At 62.2% G+C, this 18378-nt stretch overlaps 2 protein-coding genes across 2 annotated transcripts; one reads left to right on the plus strand and one right to left on the minus strand.

Moving 5' to 3' along the window:
• Positions 1 to 4123: 4123 nt before the first annotated feature.
• PROCR (protein C receptor) lies at positions 4124 to 7552 on the minus strand. The gene is made up of 4 exons (XM_071566334.1): positions 7261 to 7552; positions 6693 to 6929; positions 5271 to 5537; positions 4124 to 5188 (listed from the first exon to the last, which is right to left on the minus strand). The coding sequence occupies exons 1-4, from the start codon at positions 7514 to 7516 to the stop codon at positions 5076 to 5078; spliced, it is 873 nt and encodes a 290-aa protein (XP_071422435.1). The 5' UTR covers positions 7517 to 7552; the 3' UTR covers positions 4124 to 5075.
• A 1820-nt stretch (positions 7553 to 9372) lies between these two features.
• Positions 9373 to 17327, plus strand: PFKL (phosphofructokinase, liver type). The gene is made up of 22 exons (XM_071566475.1): positions 9373 to 9505; positions 10299 to 10372; positions 10466 to 10543; positions 10632 to 10821; positions 11455 to 11620; positions 11706 to 11750; positions 11836 to 11944; positions 13116 to 13211; positions 13292 to 13384; positions 13712 to 13837; positions 13929 to 13993; positions 14150 to 14213; positions 14300 to 14446; positions 14549 to 14619; positions 14708 to 14795; positions 14923 to 15075; positions 15194 to 15358; positions 15542 to 15603; positions 15939 to 16050; positions 16131 to 16230; positions 16341 to 16446; positions 16532 to 17327. Exons 1-22 carry the CDS (start codon positions 9421 to 9423, stop codon positions 16677 to 16679), a joined length of 2343 nt encoding a protein of 780 aa, XP_071422576.1. The 5' UTR covers positions 9373 to 9420; the 3' UTR covers positions 16680 to 17327.
• Positions 17328 to 18378: the final 1051 nt, after the last annotated feature.

Below are 18378 nucleotides of genomic sequence, written 5' to 3' on the forward strand. Positions count from 1 at the left end.
CTGCTCCAAGGAGCTTCAGCCCTAAGGATGGGGATCCTCAGGGGTTGAGGTTTGCTCCCCTTGGCTTCAGCCACACAGAGGCTTCCCTAGTCCAGAAAGGAAGGTAAAAGTGTCCCAAACATCTATTTCTCTATGGGAATTTCTCTGGAAGTACAGCTCAGGCAGGCTTGGGTACTTCCAAAGAAAAATCTTGTTATTTTTGAGTTCTTCCCTCTATCTGAACCTCTCTGCTCCAGAGCCAGGCAGGGAAGGAGGGAGAGGGGCTGGTGCCAGGAGGACATTTCTCTGAGGACATGTGGGTTTGCAGTGGGAGCCTCTGGCTGGGAAGGGAAGGTGAGGGGATGATTCCTCATTGGAATCCTTACTGTGATTCCCAGCTAGCAGCTGGATTGCTCAAGGGGGGCCGGGCAGAGGTGTGGTGGGGTGGGTGGTATCCCGCTGCCATCATCCTGCTGCCACCCACACATCCCTGCTCCTGGCCACCTGCCAGCTCTCTCCTGTTTCCCCCAGCTGACCTGGAAGGTGAGCAGGAAGGGAAGAGGGCAGAGATGGGCACCTGTCTGCCCTGGCAGGAGGAACTGGCCAGCACAGCCCTTTCCTCTGCTGGGAGGTGTTTCCAGGGAACTGCTTGCTCCCATGTGGGAGCAGGAGGCTGCCAGAAAGCAGATCCCACACCAGTTCCAGCCCCAAACTGCAGCCCAAAAAAGTGGATCCCCTCAGCCCAGTGTTAACAAGAGTGTCCTAAATCCAGGAATTCCAACATCTGGGCCTGCGACACTGTGACCTCCAGGAATTTGGAAGGACGTGGTTTGTTTAGTCCCAAAAAGCCACAATGACACCAGTGCAGGCTCCAAGTGCGTAAGAGGTGTTTACAGGGATAATCCCTTCCTCCTTCCAGATGGATCCCCTCAGCCCCCTCTTCTCCCCCTCCCCACCCCAGCAGGCACAGGAGCACATCCCTGAGGCTTTGGGCAGCTCCTGGAGCCATCCAGCCCTTTATCCTTGGGGCACAGGGGCTCCTGAAGGACACGGATGAAGATGCCAACCTTGCAGAGGGAGCTGATGTCCAAAAGGGAAGAGAGGGGCGGGGGGAACCTTCCCACTCCATCCAAGTCTCTCATGGGATGGAGACGAAAGGAAAAGCTGGTTCCTGCCACATGGGATGGTGTCACTGGAGCAGGGATCAAGGATCAAGGCTTGGGCGTCTTATCTGAGCCCTTATCCAAAGCAGTGATGGAAACCATGCGTGGAAAACAAAGCCTTGCCCAGTGATCCCTGTGGAAAACCAGGATGCTTCACTCTGGGGGCTGGTTAAAGCTGCCAGAGGTTTGTGTGCACAACAAACCAGGACCCGAAACCCCCCTCAGCCTGTGGGTGAAGCACTGGTGCCTGTCCCGAGCTGGGAGCCGGGCGGAAGGACGGCCAAATTTGGGAAAGGATGGGCCATGCATGTGGCTGCCAGGGAGCTGCTCCATGTGGGAAGAGTGACGGAACAGGAGCCCTCTGGGATGACCAGGCCACACATCCCCAGCCTGCCACAACCCTGGTGGCCCCACCCTGCGGCAACTGGGAGGGTTTGGAGTGAGGAAGGGAAATGTTGGGGTTATGAATTGAGGGGTTTGGGTGAGGAACAGAAACTGGGGGGTTACGATGTGCTGTCACCAAAGTCCCTCTGCTGTTGGCCACTGTATCCATGTCAGACACTGGTGCTGGTCACCACCAGGGATGGGGTGGAAGGATTGGTGCACTGCCCATGGACATGGAGCCAGATGAGGCTGTTTCTGGGGTCCTGCAGTTCTGGGGGTTCCCCCTGCCAGGTGCTGCCCCATCCCCTTGTGGGAATTCAAGACCAGCAGTGGAGTCAGCTCCGTTCTGGAGTGCTCTCCTGCTGCAGCCAACACGCACAGGCGGCCTGGGAGCAGGAACAAGGCTTTTCAAGAGCTGCTCCAAGTGGAGGCTTCCTCATCTGTCCAAAAGATGATGCATTTCAGAAGCAAAAAGCAAAACAAGACCAGCTGTTCCAAACCTCCCTGTTTTCTCCAGCCTGGCTCTGTCCTGGGCCAGCCCCTGTCACAGCCATGGGGATCCCACAGGATCCACGCTCTGCCATCCCACAGGATCCATGCTCTGCCATCCCACAGGATCCACCCTCTGCCATCCCACTGGATCCACGCTCTGCCATCCCACAGGATCCACACTCTGCTGTTCCACAGGATCCACACTCTGCCATCCCACAGGATCCACACTCTGCTGTTCCACAGGATCCCACAGGATCCATGTCATGCCATCCCACAGGATCCACGCTCTGCCATCCCACATGATCCACACTCTGCCATCCCACAGGATCCACGCTCTGCCATCCCACAGGATCCACCCTCTGCCATCCCACAGGATCCACGCTCTGCCATCCCACAGGATCCACGCTCTGCCATCCCACAGGATCTATGTCATGCCATCCCACAGGATCCATGTCATGCCATCCCACAGGATCCACGTTCTGCCATCCCACAGGATCCACCCTCTGCCATCCCACAGGATCCACGCTCTGCCATCCCACAGGATCCACGCTCTGCCATCTCACAGGATCCACGCTCTGCCATCCCACAGGATCCACGCTCTGCCATCTCACAGGATCCACACTCTGCCATCCCACAGGATCCACACTCTGCCATCCCACAGTATCCCCATTCTGCCATCCCACAGGATCCACACTCTGCCATCCCACAGGATCCATGTCATGCCATCCCACAGGATCCACGCTCTGCCATCCCACAGGATCCACGCTCTGCCATCTCACAGGATCCACACTCTGCCATCCCACAGGATCCACACTCTGCCATCCCACAGGATCCATGTCATGCCATCCCACAGGATCCACGCTCTGCCATCCCACAGGATCCACGCTCTGCCATCTCACAGGATCCACACTCTGCCATCCCACAGGATCCACACTCTGCCATCCCACAGTATCCCCACTCTGCCATCCCACAGGATCCACACTCTGCCATCCCACAGGATCCATGTCATGCCATCCCACAGGATCCATGCTCTGCCATCCCACAGGATCCACGCTCTGCCATCCCACAGGATCCACACTCTGCTGTTCCACAGGATCCACACTCTGCCATCCCACAGGATCCACACTCTGCTGTTCCACAGGATCCACGCTCTGCCATCCCACAGGATCCACACTCTGCCATCCCACAGGATCCATACTCTGCCGTCCCACAGGATCCACGCTCTGCCATCCCACAGGATCCACGCTCTGCTGTCCCACAGAATCCCCACTCTGCCATCCCACAGGATCCACATTCGGCCATCCCACAGGATCCACGCTCTGCCATCCCACAGGATCCACGCTCTGCCATCTCAGCCAGAGCAAGGAGCTGCAGCCCAGGGAGGGGAGACTGGGAATGAGAATTCCTCTTGTTCTTAGAGACCACAGTGCAACACGTGCAGGCAGCAGAGATGCTCCAAACCCAAAGCAGAGCCGGGAATTCAGCCATTCCTCAGGGCTGGAAGGGATTTTATCCCTTCATGGGGAGCAAACCCACCATGTGTGACCTTTCAGTGCCCCTGGCAGGGACTGGCAGTGCCCACCCCTCGGCACAGATCCTGCCAAGGGCGCGCTCCGAGGGCCCAGCAATGACGCTCACGTGCCTCAGCCTTGTTGTTTTGGATTCTCCAGCCTCTCGGAGCTGCCAAAGGGTGGGGAACACCCCAACCCCTGCCCCAGGAGCCTGGGGGAGGCGGGGGCTGCTCCAGGGGTGGCCCAGGGCCAGGGTGATGAGATGTGGGCTTTGGACACCTCCTCCATCCTTGGTCATCCCTCCAACCCTTAAGGTCATCTCTCCATCCCTCCTGTCCCGCATCTCATTTCCCGTCTTCCTCCATCCCACCCTTTCGTGTTCACAGGGTGTTTAGAAAGGAAAGAGCTGGAAGTTAACCCAGGAAGGCTCCTCTTTGCTGTGCTGTCCCCTCTGTCAGTGTCTCCAGCCAGTTCCTGGCTCGTCCCCAGCCCTTCTTGCCCTTGGAGAGGTGGAGATGAGCAGGAGAGCTCAAGATCTTCCTCTGGGTGAAAGGGAAACGCAGCCAAGAATTTACTATCAATATAACGAAAGTTTAAACAGTCAAAGGGCAGTTTATAGCTGGGATTTGGATTGTGGAAAACTGTCCCCTCACAGCTGTCTGTGCTTGGGCTGTGTCTCACACTGAGAGAGGGAATGAAAACATTGGGAAAATGACTTAATTGAGTCAAACCAAAGCTGGGGGAAGGCTGAAATGGGCTCAGGAGGTGCAAACCCCTCCAGCAAACACCAACAGCCTCTTTCCAGAGCCCTGGAAAACTCGGTGCACAGCTCAGGGTCAGACACTGGAGCTGGCACAGGCAGCCACAGCCCGTGATGGATCCCTGATGGACTCACAGCCCCTGTGGGTGCCACGTGGGGGAATGGGAGCAGCCAAAGGTGTTGTGGGAGCTGATGGGTGCTTTTATTACACAGGGTGTGACATCCTCCCTCCATCCCCACAGGAACAGGGATAGTTGAGGATTTAGTGCCATCCTTTCAGCCATTCCTTGGCTGTTTCTCCTGCTGTTTTCCCCACCACCATCCTCTTTCCCATTTTTCCATCCGTGCCAAGCGTGTTTCTGCGTGGAGTCTCAGTGCATTGTGCCAGCCCAGCGTGGGGACCATCCCCAGGCCAGGGACTGCTGGGGGGGTCAGTCCAGCCAGGTCAGGGCAGGGAACCCTCCGGTGTCTTTGGGAGCAAAGCCTGTGGTGCTGGGGACATGAATCCCTTGTGGGGGACCAGCTTGGTCGATGGATTCACAGAGTGGTGATGGGGCCATCTCCTGCCTCCCCAGGGTGATGCTGGATCCATGGGGAGAGGCTGGATCCATCCCTTGCCTCCATGGGGAGGTGCTGGGTCCATCCTCTGCCTCCACAGGGTGGTGACGGATGCACAGGGAGATGATGGGTCCATCCCTGCCTCCACAGGGTGGTGGTGGATCCAGGTGGAGGTGATGGGTCCATCCCCTGTGTCCACAGGGTGACACAGGACAGCTGCTGGCTCCATTAGCAGCTCCCTCCTGTGCACAAGAAGATCCCCATGGCCATGCCCAGCAGGGAGAGGGTCCCCAGGATCAGGCCCAGCACCAGCGGAGTACGTGACCGGCTGCTCAGTTTCCCTGCAAGAGCCGAGAAGGACAGAGATGATGACCAGGGTCACCCCACCGTGTCCCTGTCCCCGTCCCCAGCCCCACCACGGACCTGTCCTGGCGCTCTTAGCCTGCAGGATGCTGACACAGGTGGTGTTGAGGAAGTACTGAAGGTCCTGGGTGGTTACGGAGTATTTCATCAGCTCCGTCACAGCAAAGGTGGCCACTTGGTGCTGGCCGGGCCAGCGCCGCTCCCAGGTGGCGTTGGGGACATGGAAGGTCAGGAAGGCTGTCCCATTGAGGGTCACCTCGTAGAAGCTGCGGGATGTGCCGTTGGGGAAGAGGCGGCAGCCGAGGCGGCAGCACAGCCTCTGAGTGTCTGCGGGGACAGAGGGAGGGACGGAGGCAGCAGGTGCCACCCTCAGCACCAGCAGCAGCCCTGCGCCACCCCACCCACCCAGCCACAGCTTTGCTCCCCCACCGTGGCTCTCCCAGCAGCCAGGATTGTTTTCCCTTCCTTGTCTCCCAACAGCACAGCTCCGGTTTTACAGAGACAGGAGGGTTTGGGGCACAGAGTGAGCTGCTCATCACCCTCAGGGATGGATATGCAGACACCAGGAGGTGGGGGAGTCACACCAGAGACCCCACGGTGACACAGGGGTCCCAAGGGGCAGGTACAGGAATGTGGAGCTGGGAAAGGACAGGTTTGGAGGTAAAGAAGCAAAGAAAGGCAAAGCACAGCCTGGCCAGGAGCAGCAGAGGAAACTGGGCTTGCAGAGAGGTGCAGGAGCACAAATCCATCACTGGCAGTGTCCCCTGGCTCCTGCAAAGCTGTGGGGAGCAGCAGGGAGCAGGCAGGGAGGAAGGCAAGCAGGATGCACACAGGTGGGATGCAGGAAGAGTGCAGGTGGGATATTGGTGGGATGCAGGCAGGGAGCAGGCAGAAAGAAGGCAGGATGCAGGCAGGGTGAAGGTGGGATACAGGTGGGATGCAGGCAGGGTGAAGGTGGGATGCAGGTGGGATGCAGGCAGGGTGAAGGTGGGATACAGGTGGGATGCAGGCAGGGTGAAGGTGGGATACAGGTGGGATGTAGGCAGGGTGAAGATGGGATACAGGTGGGATGCAGGCAGGGAGAAGGTGGGATGCAGGTGGGATGCAGGCAGGGTGAAGGTGGGATGCAGGTGGGATGCAGGCAGGGTGAAGGTGGGATACAGGTGGGATGTAGGCAGGGTGAAGGTGGGATGCAGGTGGGATGCAGGCAGGGTGAAGGTAGGATACAGGTGGGATGCAGGCAGGGTGCCTACACCTCACCACTCCCAGCCCTGTTCCCGAGAAGCAGCAGCAGGTTGAGCAACAACCTGTTCCCAGTCCTGGCTAAGAAATTCTCAGCTCCACAGAGAGGTTTTGCACGTTGCAGTGTCCCCATCCCTTTGCCCACCCGTCTCTGGAGAGCCATCCCCATGCCCTGGCAGCACGGGGGGGGCTCCCCTGCCCCAATGAGACACATCCCCGTGCCCCCCGGGTACCACTCACAGTTCATGGGTCTCTCCTTGTTGAAGAGCTTCACCAGGTTGCTGAAGTAGTCGAGGTAGGTGGTCACGTCCTTCTGCCGCTGGGCCCAGGCATCCGGTGGCTCCAGCGGCAGCACCTGAGTGACATTTCGCGCCTCCAGGACGTGGCTGAGCTGCCCGTCCAGGCTGGCGTTCCCCCAGAACACGGAATGGCCTTGGAAGACGCGGGTGTGCTGCACCATGGTGAAGGTGAGCGGCGCTGCGAGAGACGTGGGACACCTCCCCGTGAGCCCCGTGTCCACCCGTGCCAGCCCCCTGCTCAGCCGTGCCAGCTCCCTGCCCACCCGAGCCAGCCCCATGGCCACCCGTGCCAGCCTCGTGCCCACCCGTGCCAGACCCCGTGCCCACCCGTGCCAGTCCCGTGTCCATCCGTGCCAGCCCCTGTGCCCACCCGTGCCAGCCCCGTGCTCACCCGTGCCCACCCATGCCAGCCCCGTGCCCACCCGTGCCAGCCCCGTGCTCACCAGTGCCCACCCATGCCAGCCCCGTGCCAGTCCCCGTGCCCACCCGTGCCCGCGCTCCTGCCTTACCCGCCTGCTCCGCCCCGCAGCCCAGGGCCCCGCAGAGCAGCAGCAGCCGCAGCATCGCGGGGACGGGCACGGGCACGGACACAGCGATGGGGACGGCACGGTGGCCCCGGTGCTGGCCCGGCCGCGAGTTCGGCGTGGGGACAGGGATGGGCACGGAATGGTGGCCCCGGGCTGGCCCATGGGATGTTAAACCGGCCGGGGAGGGAGGTGGGGCTGTGGGAGGAGGAGAGCGGGACTCCAGCCAGGTCGCTCCCATTTCCTCACCCGAAGCACACGCACCCCTTCCCTGCCGGACAGGCTGGATCTGCATCCCTGAGGCTCCGAGAGGATCCTGCATCCCTCAGGCTCCGAGGGGATCCTGCATCCCTGAGCCTCCGAGAGGATCCTGCATCCCTCAGGCTCCGAGGGGATCCTGCATCCCTCAGGCTCCGAGGGGATCCTGCATCCCTGAGGCTCCGAGAGGATCCTGCATCCCTGAGGCTCCGAGAGGATCCTGCATCCCTCAGGCTCCGAGGGGATCCTGCATCCCTGGGGCTCCGAGAGGATCCTGCATCCCTCAGGCTCCGAGAGGATCCTGCATCCCTGAGGCTCCAAGAGCACCGCGGGACGGACGGAATGGGGCGAGCAGCGCCTGCCTCGGTGTCCCCACTTCTTGGCTGAGCAGATCCCATCCTGCTCCCCTGGGAGCCACGGTGATGGGGAGCATTCCCAGGGAACAGGGGAGGGATGGAGGGAGCATCAGGCTGCACCCACCAGGCCTAGAGTGGACATCCAGCAAGGGGACACGCTGCCTGGAGGGGTGTGACACTCAGGGTGGCTAAACCAAGGGCCGGGAAGAAATCCCTGGCAGGGTTTATTCCATATGTTTGTTTTCTAATTACACCTAAAACAATTATAGAGTAACATTCTTAAAGTTTGATATTTATAGCAAAAGCTCCAGTTTGTCTCAGTGGCAGAGCAGGGCAGAGCCTGGGGCAGAATCATGGTATGGAATCATGGAATCTTGCATTGCTTTGGGTTGGAAGGCACCTTTTAAAGACCATCTCCACTTCTGCCATGGGCAGGGACACCTTCCACTATCCCAGGCTGCTCCAAGGCCCATCCAGCCTGGCTTTGGACACTTCCAGGGATCCAGGGGCAGCCACAGCTTCTCTGGGCAACCTGTGCCAGGGTCTGACCACCCTCACAGCCAAGAATTCCAGCCCAATATCCCATCTAACCCTGCCCTCTGGCAGGTAGTGGGAAGCCATTCTCCCTTCTCCTGTCACTCCAGGCCCTTGGAAATATTCTCTCTCCCACTTTCCTGTCAGCTCCTTCAGGTACTGGATAGCTCAGTGAGGTCACCCCAAAGCTTCTCTTCTCCAGGCTGAACAATCCCAGCTCTCCCAGCCTTTCCTCCCAGCAGAGCTGCTCCATCCTCTGACCATCCTGGTGCCTCCTCTGGGCTCTCCAGCAGCTCCATGTCCTTCCTGTGCTGGCCCCAGGGCTGGGGGCAGCTCTGCAGGTGGGGTCTCACCTGAGGGGCAAATCCCACATCCCTTCCCTTATCCAGTGACAGAGTCACTCCATACAGAAGGTCGGGGTCGGTCAGGCAGGACTCGCTCTCAGTGACTGTCCCGAACCACCTCCCGGCCTTCACGAGCCTCAGCGGAGCTTCCAGGAGGTGCTTCCCTGCCCTCCCGAGGCACAGCGGGCAGGCTGGCCAGGGCAGTGGCTCCCATGGTCCCCCTTCCCACCCTTTCTAAAGACGGGGACGTTTCCCTTTTCCCAGTCAGCCGGGACTTGTCCTGCCGTGGCTTTCCAAACACGCTGAGCCTGACTGGGCAGCTCCATCCGCCACCTCCCCCGGGACTCCGGGACGCATCTCACACAGGACGGTGTGGCGCGGGATGTCCGGCACGACATGGCGCACACTATGTCGCGACAAGGTACGACGTGTCACACCGTGTGCCGCGCCGCGGTGAGGGGGCGTGTCCCTGTCCGTACGTGTTCTGGGGCGTGTCCCGGGGCGTGTCCGTGTCCCGGGGCGTGTCCCGCCCCGTCCGTGCCTGTCCCCCGCCGGGGCGTGTCCGGGACGTGCCTCGGGGTGTGTCCTCCTGTCCGGGGCGTGTCCCGGGGCGTGGCGGCGGCGGCGGCGGCGCCGGTGCCGGGAGCGCAGCGATGGCGGCGGCGGAGCTGGAGCGGCTGCGGATGGCGGGGGCCGGCATGGCCATCGCCGTCCTCACCAGCGGCGGCGACGCGCAAGGTGCGCCCGGCGGGGCGGGAGGCTCGGCCCGGGGGCTGCGGCCTCCCCGCGTGTCCGTGTCCGTGTCCGTGTCCGTGTCCGTGACCCCGTCCGTGTCCGCCCGGGGCCGGAGTCCGCGGGGCGCGGCCCGCGCTGCTCCCGGGGCTCCGGGATGGAGACACCCCGTCCCGTGTGCCCCCCACGGGGGAGGGTCGGTGCGTCCCACCCGCGGCGCTTCCCCGTCCCCATCGCCCCCGGGGCATCGCCGTGGGAGGGCACGGGCCCCGCGGCGGGAGACCCACGGAGGAGGGGCTGTGTCCACCCGCCCGGATAAGCAACTCGATCCCAGCCAGTTGCTCATCCACAGCTCCCACCCCTGCGTTGAGTTTCCCCGGGCTCAGCCCACGTGGGTCCCACGCACTCGAGGGGACACCTCAGGGTCACCTATAGGATCCAGTCCCCTGTGGGGCTCTGTGTCCTGCAGGGTTCCCCCTGGCCAAGGGGACACCTCAGCGTCACCTATAGGATCCAGTACCCTGTGGGGCTCTGTGTCCCGCAGAGTTCCCCCTGGTCAACGGGACACCTCAGGGTCACCTATAGGATCCAGTCCCCTGTGGGGCTCTGTGTCCTGCAGGCTTCCCCCTGGTCAAGGGGACACCTCAAGTCACCTATAGGATCCAGTCCCCTGTGGGGCTCTGTGTCCTGCAAGATTCCCTCTGGTCAATGGGACATCTCAGAGTCACCTGCAGGATTGTGTCCCCTGTGGGGCACAGGATCCCAGGGGAACATCCTGGCTCACATCTGGCTTTTCCAGGGATGAACGCCGCTGTCCGTGCTGTCACCCGCATGGGGATATACGTGGGAGCCAAGGTGTTCCTCATCTATGAGGTTGGGTACCCCCCTGCTCCCTGTCACATCTGGGGGACATCCACGCCCCCTGTGTCCAGGTGCCCCTCACCTCCACTCCCATCTTCTCCGCAGGGCTACGAGGGGCTGGTGGAGGGGGGAGACAACATCAAGCAAGCCAACTGGCTCAGTGTCTCCAACATCATCCAGCTGGTGAGGGTCACCGGTGGGGCGGCGGGACCCACACATCTCACCACCCCACAGCTGCCTAACGAGCTGTGTGCCCCCTGTGTGTGCCCAGGGCGGGACGGTGATCGGCAGCGCCCGCTGCAAGGCCTTCACGACGCGCGCGGGGCGGCTGCGAGCCGCCCGCAACCTGGTGGAGCACGGCATCACCAACCTGTGCGTCATCGGCGGCGACGGCAGCCTCACCGGCGCCGACATCTTCCGCTCCGAGTGGGCCGGGCTGCTGGAGGAGCTGGTCCGAGATGGTGGGTGAAGCCCCTTCCCAAACCCCCCAGGTGGGCAGATGAATCATAGAATCAGTTGGGCTGGAAGAGACCTCCAAGATCATCAAGTCCAACCCTTGATCCAACCCCACTGTGATCACCAGATCATGGCACTCAGTGCCACGGCCAATCTCATCTTAAAAACCTCCAGGGATGGGGAATCCACCCCCTCTCTGGGCAGCCCATTCCAATGCCTGAGCACTCTCTCTGCAAAGAATTTCTTTCTGATATCCAACCTAAACCTCCCCTGGCAGAGCTTGAGCCCATGCCCTCTTGTCCTATTGTTGGTTGCCTGAGAGAAGAGACCAACCCCCACCTGGCTACAACATCCTTTCAAGGAGTTGTAGAGTGATGAGGTCGCCTCTGAGCCTCCTCTTCTCCAGGCTAAACACCCCCAGCTCCCTCAGCCCCTCCCCATAGGACTTGTGCTCCAGTCCCTTCACCAACCTTGTTGGTTGCCTGAGAGAAGGCAGCATTGGAAGGGTGTTGAGGTCCAGAGGTTCACTCCCTCACTGTGACTCCAAGGAGGACTTGACTCCTCCACCGCTCTGCTGGCGATGAGGGGGATGTGAGCACTCCAAAATAACCAGTGTGGTGGCCATGACCCCCCCCCAGGGCAGATCAGCGAGGAGGTGGCACGGGAGAACTGCCGCCTGAACATCGTGGGGTTGGTGGGCTCCATCGACAACGACTTCTGCGGCACCGACATGACCATCGGCACCGACTCGGCGCTGCACCGTATCATGGAGGTCATCGATGCCATCACCACCACGGCGCAGAGGTGAGCGGGGTGGGCACTGCAGGTGGGTGCTGGACCACCCTGGGCATCACACCCACTGCTTCTCCTCCCACCCCTGTCCTTGCAGCCACCAGCGGACATTCGTGCTGGAGGTGATGGGTCGCCACTGCGGGTAAGCCCCCGTGGGTGGGGAAGCCCATGGGTGGGATGGGATGTGGTGTTTTGGGGCTGGTGCTGCCACCACCGTGTCCCCTCAGATACCTGGCACTGGTGTCGGGCCTGGCCTCGGGCGCAGACTGGCTCTTCATCCCTGAATCCCCTCCAGAGGATGGCTGGGAGGACCTCATGTGCGAGAGGCTCGGGGAGGTGAGGGGGATCTCCTGCAGCCCCATCCCCTGCCTGCCCATGGGGAATCCCTGTGGGAACCGGGCTGAGCCCCACAGCTGTGCCCAGTCCAGCCCCACAGCTATGCCTGGCCCAGCCCCACAGCCATGCCCAGCCCAGCCCCACAGACGGTGCCCAGCCCAGCCCCACAGCTGTGTCCAGCCCAGCCCCACAGCCATGCCCAGCCCAGCCCCACAGCCAATGCCCAGCCCAGCCCCACAGCCAGTGCCCAGCCCAGCCCCACAGCCATGTCCAGCCCAGCCCCGCAGCTGTGCCCAGCCTAGGCCCACAGCTGTGTCCAGCCCAGCCCCACAGACGGTGCCCAGCCCAGCCCCACAGCCGTGTCCAGCCTAGCCCCACAGCCATGCCCAGCCCAGCCGCACAGCCATGCCCAGCCCAGCCCCGCAGCCGTGCCCAGCCCAGGCCCACAGCCGTGTCCAGCCTAGCCCCACAGCCATGCCCAGCCCAGCCCCACAGCCGTGTCCAGCCCAGCCCCACAGCTATGCCTGGCCCAGCCCCACAGCCATGCCCAGCCCAGGTCCACAGCCATGCCCAGCCCAGCCCCACAGCCATGCCCAGCCCAGCCCCAGAGCTGTGCCCAGCCCAGCCCCGCAGCCATGCCCAGCCCAGCCCCAGAGCTGTGCCCAGCCCAGGCCCACAGCCATGCCCAGCCCAGGCCCACAGCCATGCCCAGCCCAGCCCCGCAGCCATGCCCAGCCCAGCCCCAGAGCTGTGCCCAGCCCAGGCCCACAGCCATGCCCAGCCCAGCCCCGCAGCTGTGCCCAGCCCAGCCCCACAGCCATGCCCAGCCCAGCCCCACAGCCAGTGCTCAGCCCAGCCCCGCAGCCATGCCCAGCCCAGCCCCAGAGCTGTGCCCAGCCCAGCCCCGCAGCCATGCCCAGCCCAGCCCCGCAGCCATGCCCGGCCTCCGCGAAGCTTCGGGAGCCGCCGCCATTGTCCCTGTGAACCGGGGCACTCAGCCGAGCGCAAATCCAGCCCTCGCGTGCCAGGGGCAGCGCTGGCGGGGGCTCGGCTGCCCGTGACCTGAGCCACCCCCGGGGCAGCGGCCCGTGCTGGCGAGGGGAGGGTGTTTGGACACACCCCCTATGAGTTTTGGCTGAGCCCTGGTGGCTGTTTCCTCCCCTCGTGCCAGACACGCAGCCGAGGGTCGCGGCTCAACATCATCATCATCGCTGAGGGTGCCATCGACCGAAGTGGCAAACCCATCTCCTCCAACTACGTGAAGGATGTGAGTGCCCACTCCAGCACCTGCGCTGGCACCCACGGGCACCAGCAGGTCCCCAGGGTAACGTCCCCTCTTCTCTGCAGCTGGTGGTGCAACGCCTGGGCTTCGACACGCGGGTCACTGTCCTCGGCCACGTGCAGCGCGGAGGGACCCCCTCAGCCTTCGACCGTGTGCTGGTGGGTGCAGGGGAGGACACAGAGAGGGCTCCTGCCACCCCTCTGCCCAATGGAAAGGACTTGCCAGCTGGGATGAGGCTCGGATGGGCTCAGCCCCACTTTGCCAGGCAGAGCCATGTGTCCGTCCCCCCTCATTAACCAGAAATTTCATTGATTTTTAAGTAAAACCGTCAGCTCTCCCACTGTGAATCAGCAGCCACTTGGTTTCCAAGCCTGTAGGAGCATCTCCAAGGATCCCACCCAGCTGGCATGGGTGGCCCCAGTGTCACAGGGGCCCCCAGTGTCACAGGTGCCCCCAGTGTCACAGGTGCCCCTGTCCCTTTGCAGAGCAGCAAGATGGGGATGGAGGCGGTGATGGCACTGCTGGAGGCCACGCCAGACACCCCAGCGTGCGTGGTGAGCCTCTCTGGGAACCAGTCGGTGCGGCTGCCACTCATGGAGTGTGTCCAGGTGGTGAGTACAGGGTGGGGATTAGTGTGAGGGTCCCACTCCCCACCATGCAAGTGTGAGTGTCAGGGTGCTGCATCTCTTCCTTGCCCCTAAGACAAAGGATGTGCAGAAGGCCATGGATGAGAAGAGGTTTGAGGAGGCCATCCAGCTCCGTGGGAGGTGAGGAGCAGGGATTGGGATGGGGGGAGACACCCTTATGGGATGGGGGCTTCTCCTTGTGGGAAAACCGTTGGCTCCTGCCACCAGAAGGGTGTTACTCCCCACACCCTGGGGTCTCCAAACATGCCTTGGGGACACATCACCATGTCCTTGCAGGAGCTTTGAGAACAACTGGAATATCTACAAGCTGCTGGCGCACCAGAAGCCAGCACAGGAGAAGGTGAGGGGTGATGAGGAGCATCAGGGGACACTATCCCTGCCTTGGGGACACACATGGATGTGCTGTCCCCATCCCTGTGCCCGCAGAGCCCCTTCAGCATGGCCATCCTGAACGTGGGAGCCCCCGCCGCCGGCATGAACGCTGCCGTGCGCTCGGCTGTGCGGATCGGCATCTGCCAGGGACACACCGTCTACGTGGTGAGCGACGGCTTCGAGGGCCTGGCCAAGGGGCAGGTAAGGGCTTTCCCAGGGGCTGGTAAGGGCTTTCCCAGGGGCTGGATTTGGGCTTGGAGGGGGGTGCCAGGGTGCTCTTCCCACCCCTAAACCTGCCTGCAGATCCGCGAGGTGGGCTGGCACGACGTGGCGGGATGGCTGGGACGCGGCGGGTCCATGTTGGGCACCAAGCGGTAAGTGCAGCCCTGGGGGACGGGGGATGCAGGGGAGGGGGCACCCCCATCCTCACCCCCACGGTCCTCCTGCCCTTCCCCACCACAGGACACTGCCCAAGACCTGCATGGAAAAGATCGTGGAGAACGTGCGGAAGTTCAACATCCAGGGGCTGCTGGTCATCGGCGGGTTCGAGGTGCGGGCGAACCCTCAGCCCTGGCTCGGTGGGGGCCGGGGTGGGCCGTGGGCATGCCAAAGGAATCCCTTTGGGATGCAGATCCGGCCGTGGGGCCGACACCTGCCCACCCCTGCGCTGCTTGCAGGCGTACGAGGGGGTGCTGCAGCTGGTGGAGGCGCGCGGGCAGTATGAGGAGCTCTGCATCGTCATGTGTGTCATCCCTGCCACCATCAGCAACAACGTGCCCGGCACCGACTTCAGCCTGGGCTCCGACACGGCCGTCAACGCAGCCATGGAGGTGCGGGACAGGGCAGGGGCCGCCCACATCCCCTCAGGGCATGGTGTGACCAGCGGCACATCCCGGGAAACCAGAGGGGGGTTTGCCTGGTGTGACCTCCCCCCTTCTCCTGGCACAGAGCTGTGACCGCATCAAGCAGTCGGCCTCGGGCACCAAGCGCCGCGTGTTCATCGTGGAGACCATGGGGGGCTACTGCGGGTACCTGTCGACCGTCACCGGCATCGCGGTGGGCGCCGACGCCGCCTACGTCTACGAGGACCCCTTCACCATCCATGACTTGAAGGTGAGCAGGCCAGGAGAGGCTTTCTGCCTAAAATAAGAAGGAACGTTGGGGAAGGGAGGGCTGCAGGGCAGGGCAGGGTAGGAGCTGGAGGAACATGGCCAGGGGGTGATGGTGGTGGTGCCAGGGCTCGGTGGAGAGGACTGGAGGGATGTGGGATGGCTGATCCCGGTGTTCATCTTGCAGGCCAACGTGGAACACTTGACTGACAAAATGAAGACGGATATCCAGAGAGGGCTGGTGCTGCGGTGAGTTGGGGACCCCTGGGGACAGCCACTGCAAACCCCAGCTCCTGAAGGGAGCGAGGCCAGAGCTGAGCCCTTCCCATGGCCGGAGGGGGTCCCTGGGCACTGTGAGGTTTGGCACTGTGGGTGCACACTCAGCCATGGGGACAGGCCTACACTAGATGCCTCCATGGCTGTCTCCACCCTGGCCCCAGGGTCCCCCTGGGCACACAGGCTGGAACTCTGGACCTCAGAGAGAACAAAACAGCACAAGGAAGGTGGTATGGGGAGCACAGAGGGACCCCCTGGGGGTGCCAGAGTAAGGGGCAGCCCCACAACACCTTCCCTGTGCCCTCCAGCAATGAGAAGTGCCACGAGCACTACACCACTGAGTTCCTCTACAACCTCTACTCCTCCGAGGGCAAAGGCATCTTTGACTGCAGGATTAACGTCCTGGGCCACCTCCAGCAGGTACAGGGGACAGGGCAATACGGGCCAACGCTATCCCCGAGAGATGAGCAGATGTGACAGCCCCAATTGTTTGTCCCCAGGGGGGAGCCCCGACCCCCTTTGACCGCAACTACGGAACCAAGCTGGGAGTGAAGGCAGTGCTGTGGATGTCGGAGAAGCTGCAGCAAGTCTACAGCAAGGGTGAGCCGAGGGCTGGGGGTCCCATGGGGGGAGGTGGGGGAGGCTGGTGGCTGGTGCTCCGGGCTCAGCCCCCAGCGAGGTGGCCGACGTCAGCTGTGTCCCCCTCCCAGGGCGCGTGTTTGCCAACTCGGGGGACACTGCCTGCGTCATCGGGCTCCGGAAGAAGGTGGTGGCCTTCAGCCCTGTGACTGAGCTCAAGAAAGTCACAGATTTTGAGTAAGTCCCCGTTCCCTGGCAGTTCTCCAGCCCCCAGGGGGACAGTTCCGGGGTGTCCCCTCTAGAGCCGTGTCCCCCTGCGCAGGCACAGGCTGCCCCAGGAGCAGTGGTGGCTGAACCTGCGGCTGATGCTGAAGATGCTCGCCAACTACCAGATCAGCCTCACCGAGTACATCTCGGGCCAGATGGAGCACGTCACCCGCCGCACCCTCAGCATCGAGAAGGGCTTCTAGTGCCACCAGCCCAAACCGCAGCCCCCACCGTGTCCTCTCCATCCCCACGTGCTGCTCGGGGGGTGCTGCGTCCCCCCTGTTCTCAGTAGCCCTGTAGCTTTGCCATCGACCCCTTGAAGCAGGCAGAGCCTGGTGCCAGCTCTCACAAGTGGCACAACTCTGGGAGGGTTATGGCCCTTGTGCGGGGTCTGGCCCCTGTGCAGGTGCAGAAGGGAGGTGTTGCTTGAGCCCAGCTGCACAGCCCAGACCCTTCAACTTCCCTTAATAGTTTATTATTATTTAATGATGGGGTATTTTAAGTCCTTACTTAGCGGCTTGACCGCCTGAGCCAACTGCTGCTGCTTGTAGTCGCCTGCCCCGTGTGCGGGAGGGGGTGAGGAGGATGCAGTGCCATCCCAGAGCGGGTTGGAGCTGCTCCTGGGGGCTGTGGGCAGCCCCCAAGCTCCAGGGAAGCTCCATCCCCTGAGGGGTGTCTGGAGGGCTGAGCATAGGGGTCCTGGCGAGCCCCTCTCCCCCTTGCATGACGCTTGGCTGCGACCGTCACCGCGCGGCCCCGGGGGCCGTGTCCGTCATCTCACTGCTGCTCCGTGATCCCAGATCCTGCACTGCTCGTGGTGCTGCTCTCCTCCTCTAGAGATAAAACCTGCTGGAGCCAAACCTGCCTCACCAGAGTGGTCATTGCGCCGGGGCCCTGAAGGGAGGGAAGGGTGGCAGAGCTGGCGGTAGGATGGGGGCACAGTCCCTGCCAGCAAAGCCAGATGGTTTTCCCAAAGCCGGATTAATGCCGGGCTGAGGTTTCCTGGCTTTGCACATCCTCAAAACCTGGGAGAGGGGGACTGCAGGCAGCTCCTGGGGTGGGTGCAAGGGCAGCATCCTCTGTGGACAGGCCTCACAGCTCCAGAGGAACATCCTCCATTCCCACCTCCAAAGGACATGCCCAAGTGATTTATGGAGGCTCTCTGTGTCTTTGCCGGGGCAGTTTCTCAGGGCTCCTGCCAAACGTGTTGGTTTGGCCGTGCTCAGCCCCTTCCAGATGGCTGCATGGAGCCACTTTCCCAGGACACTTCCCTCCCCGGGGCTCCTGGCTGACGGCTCCAGCCTCCGGGACAGGACACAATGCATCACAGGCTTCTGAGTCAAACATGCCCCTATTTTGTCCTCCCCATGGAGCTGCCCCAAGTGAAAGTTCCCCCTGATTTGCCCCCTGGCCTTCTGTGGTGGATTGACTCCATCAGTGAACAAGGGAAGAGCTACTGGTGTCATTTGTCTGCATTCCTGTAAAGCCTCCTTGGACATGGTCCCCCACAAGATCCTTCCATCTGCATTGGAGAGAGAAGGAAGCAATGGATGGACTCTTAGATGGATAAGGAATGGGTTGAATGGTCACATCCAGAGGGTTGTGGTCAATGGCTCAGGGTCCCAATGGACACCAGGGCCAAGTGGTGTCCTCAGGGGTCTGTACTGGGACCAGTGTTATTTCATATCCTCGTTAAGGACACAGATGAAGGGACTGGGGGCACCCTCAGCAGGTCTGCAGGTGACACCAAGCTGAGGGTGCAGTGACACACCTGCAGGATGGGACCATCCACAGGGACCTGGACAAGCCCCAGAAGTGGCTCCTGGGGATCTCATGAGGCTTAACAAGGCCAAGGGCTGGTGCTGCACCTGGGGCAGGACAACCCTGGGGATCAGTCAAGGC

This window comes from Pithys albifrons, chromosome 11 (genome assembly GCF_047495875.1).
Source record: "Pithys albifrons albifrons isolate INPA30051 chromosome 11, PitAlb_v1, whole genome shotgun sequence".
Lineage (NCBI taxonomy): Eukaryota > Metazoa > Chordata > Aves > Passeriformes > Thamnophilidae > Pithys > Pithys albifrons.

Excerpts from the sequence above, each read along its gene's own strand:
- PROCR (XM_071566334.1), bottom strand. The coding sequence starts at position 7,516 with ATGGGAGCGACCTGGCTGGAGTCCCGCTCTCCTCCTCCCACAGCCCCA. Across the intron at positions 5,538-6,692 it reads CAAGGAGAGACCCATGAACT|ACACTCAGAGGCTGTGCTGC; the intron begins GTGAGTGGTACC and ends CTGTCCCCGCAG. Across the intron at positions 5,189-5,270 it reads GGCTAAGAGCGCCAGGACAG|GGAAACTGAGCAGCCGGTCA; the intron begins GTCCGTGGTGGG and ends CGGCTCTTGCAG.
- PFKL (XM_071566475.1), top strand. The coding sequence starts at position 9,421 with ATGGCGGCGGCGGAGCTGGAGCGGCTGCGGATGGCGGGGGCCGGCATG. Across the intron at positions 11,751-11,835 it reads GTGATGGGTCGCCACTGCGG|ATACCTGGCACTGGTGTCGG; the intron begins GTAAGCCCCCGT and ends GTGTCCCCTCAG. Across the intron at positions 13,385-13,711 it reads CAGCCTTCGACCGTGTGCTG|AGCAGCAAGATGGGGATGGA; the intron begins GTGGGTGCAGGG and ends GTCCCTTTGCAG.